Genomic DNA, 1505 nt, shown 5'->3' with positions numbered 1-1505 from the left:
GGGAAGAGACTGGCAAGCAGTGCAGGCGGCGTTTCAGCGGCGTCGGGCGAGCTGCCAGGGGCGAGACCATGGCTACTATTTCAAAATATTCACTTGGGGTGGGTCTGGCGGCGGTGCTGTGGCGGTCACCTGAAACAATTCAAGGCAGCACTCATTTCAATGCCCTGCGGCAATTTAAGCGAAATTTCTGGCTGATCGCAGCCAACCGCTTTCAATTCTCATACACTCTCACACTCTGCCAGACCTGCAGAGGTCTGGATCCTTTTCCTCCCATCCTCAGAGGGAAGGGATCCAAACCTCTGCAGGTTTGTACAGTTCTTGAAAAGTGCATGTGCAGCGGGTGTTGCGATCGTGCTGCTGCACAGATTTACTCGCACATCGGGCATCCCGGCTGCACAGAGAGACGTCAAGGCAGCGGCATCTGCCTCGCTTGCTAAGACGATCGAGTGTCTGATTTGGACTGGACGAGAGCGTCTTCACAGCGGCCGCCGAGGGCTTCCATCATTGACCAGCCCGCCAAACCCCCCACGTATTATGTTTGCTCTACACTAACGCCGTCGACATCTTCTAATTCAACCCGCTAAGCTGCAAGTCCAGCCGCCGACGCTTCGCAGCAACCGTCCACTGCGGACGCCGCCAGGCCCTCTCCATCGAACGTGCGGCCACTATCGGCGTTAGCTCCTCGTCCTCATCCGACGTGAACTCGTCTATCGGATCGTCGGACAACTCGTACCCATAGCTCCGCCATCGCTTCCGCTTCAAGCACACCGCCCGGCGCACCTCAGCATCCACCTCCGCCTCCATCTCGGGCGTCACCACTGCCTGCGACGGCCGTGGCTGCGGAAGGTACCCCGCCTCCGTCACCGGCCGGTAGTGCCTCTCTCCGATGTCGCTCCGCTGCGCACGCTTCCGGAAACCGCGGTTCAGACGGCCAGGCACCGCAGACAGCGGGTCAGCCTCCGCTGCAGCCTTGTGCTCGTCTGTGACGGGAACGAAGCGCAGATCGCCCTGCACCCACGCGTGCCGGAGGCGTTCGAGGTTCGTATTTCCCCCGACGTCGCTCAGGTTGCAAAAGGGGATGTCCGCCGGCCACCCCTCAAGCACCAAGCCGCATCGCGTGAAGACCTGCTTCAGGAAGTCGTCCACAGTGTAGCGCATCTTGGCACCGGGCGTGTTAGACTTTGTCGCTGCAGTCCGTCACTTCAACGCGCAAGAACGGCGAGGATGAAGGGAGGAGTGCTCACCCACGCTCTCGTTCATCTCCGCTCTCAGCCAGGCACGTACCCGGAACTGGCTTCTGGCGTACGTTACGGGACCGCTGGCTGTCTTCCTTTGGATGCCAGACATCGCGAGGTGAGCCTGTTCCGTGTCAGTAAAATGCTGAGCTCATCGTATCTGGTGTACGTACTACCAGCGGGGAGGAGCGAGTCGACCTGTTAACAGAGACGGGAGTGCGGGTGAGCACGTCGTCGAGTTCATTAACCATATTACGCGTCAAACCCGCC

General features: G+C 59.9%; 1 protein-coding gene across 1 annotated transcript; it reads right to left on the bottom strand.

Moving 5' to 3' along the window:
• Positions 1-885: 885 nt before the first annotated feature.
• Positions 886-1305, bottom strand: BXZ73DRAFT_29375 (uncharacterized protein; the record flags this gene model as incomplete). The annotated part of the gene is made up of 2 exons (XM_048017775.1): positions 886-1187; positions 1245-1305. Coding segments are annotated over 2 exons (363 nt in total), but the record flags the coding sequence as incomplete, so codon positions are not given.
• Positions 1306-1505: the final 200 nt, after the last annotated feature.

This window comes from Epithele typhae (assembly GCF_022376455.1).
Source record: "Epithele typhae strain CBS 203.58 chromosome Unknown BXZ73scaffold_544, whole genome shotgun sequence".
Lineage (NCBI taxonomy): Eukaryota > Fungi > Basidiomycota > Agaricomycetes > Polyporales > Epitheliaceae > Epithele > Epithele typhae.
This window is presented reverse-complemented; position numbering and strand designations above follow the sequence as displayed.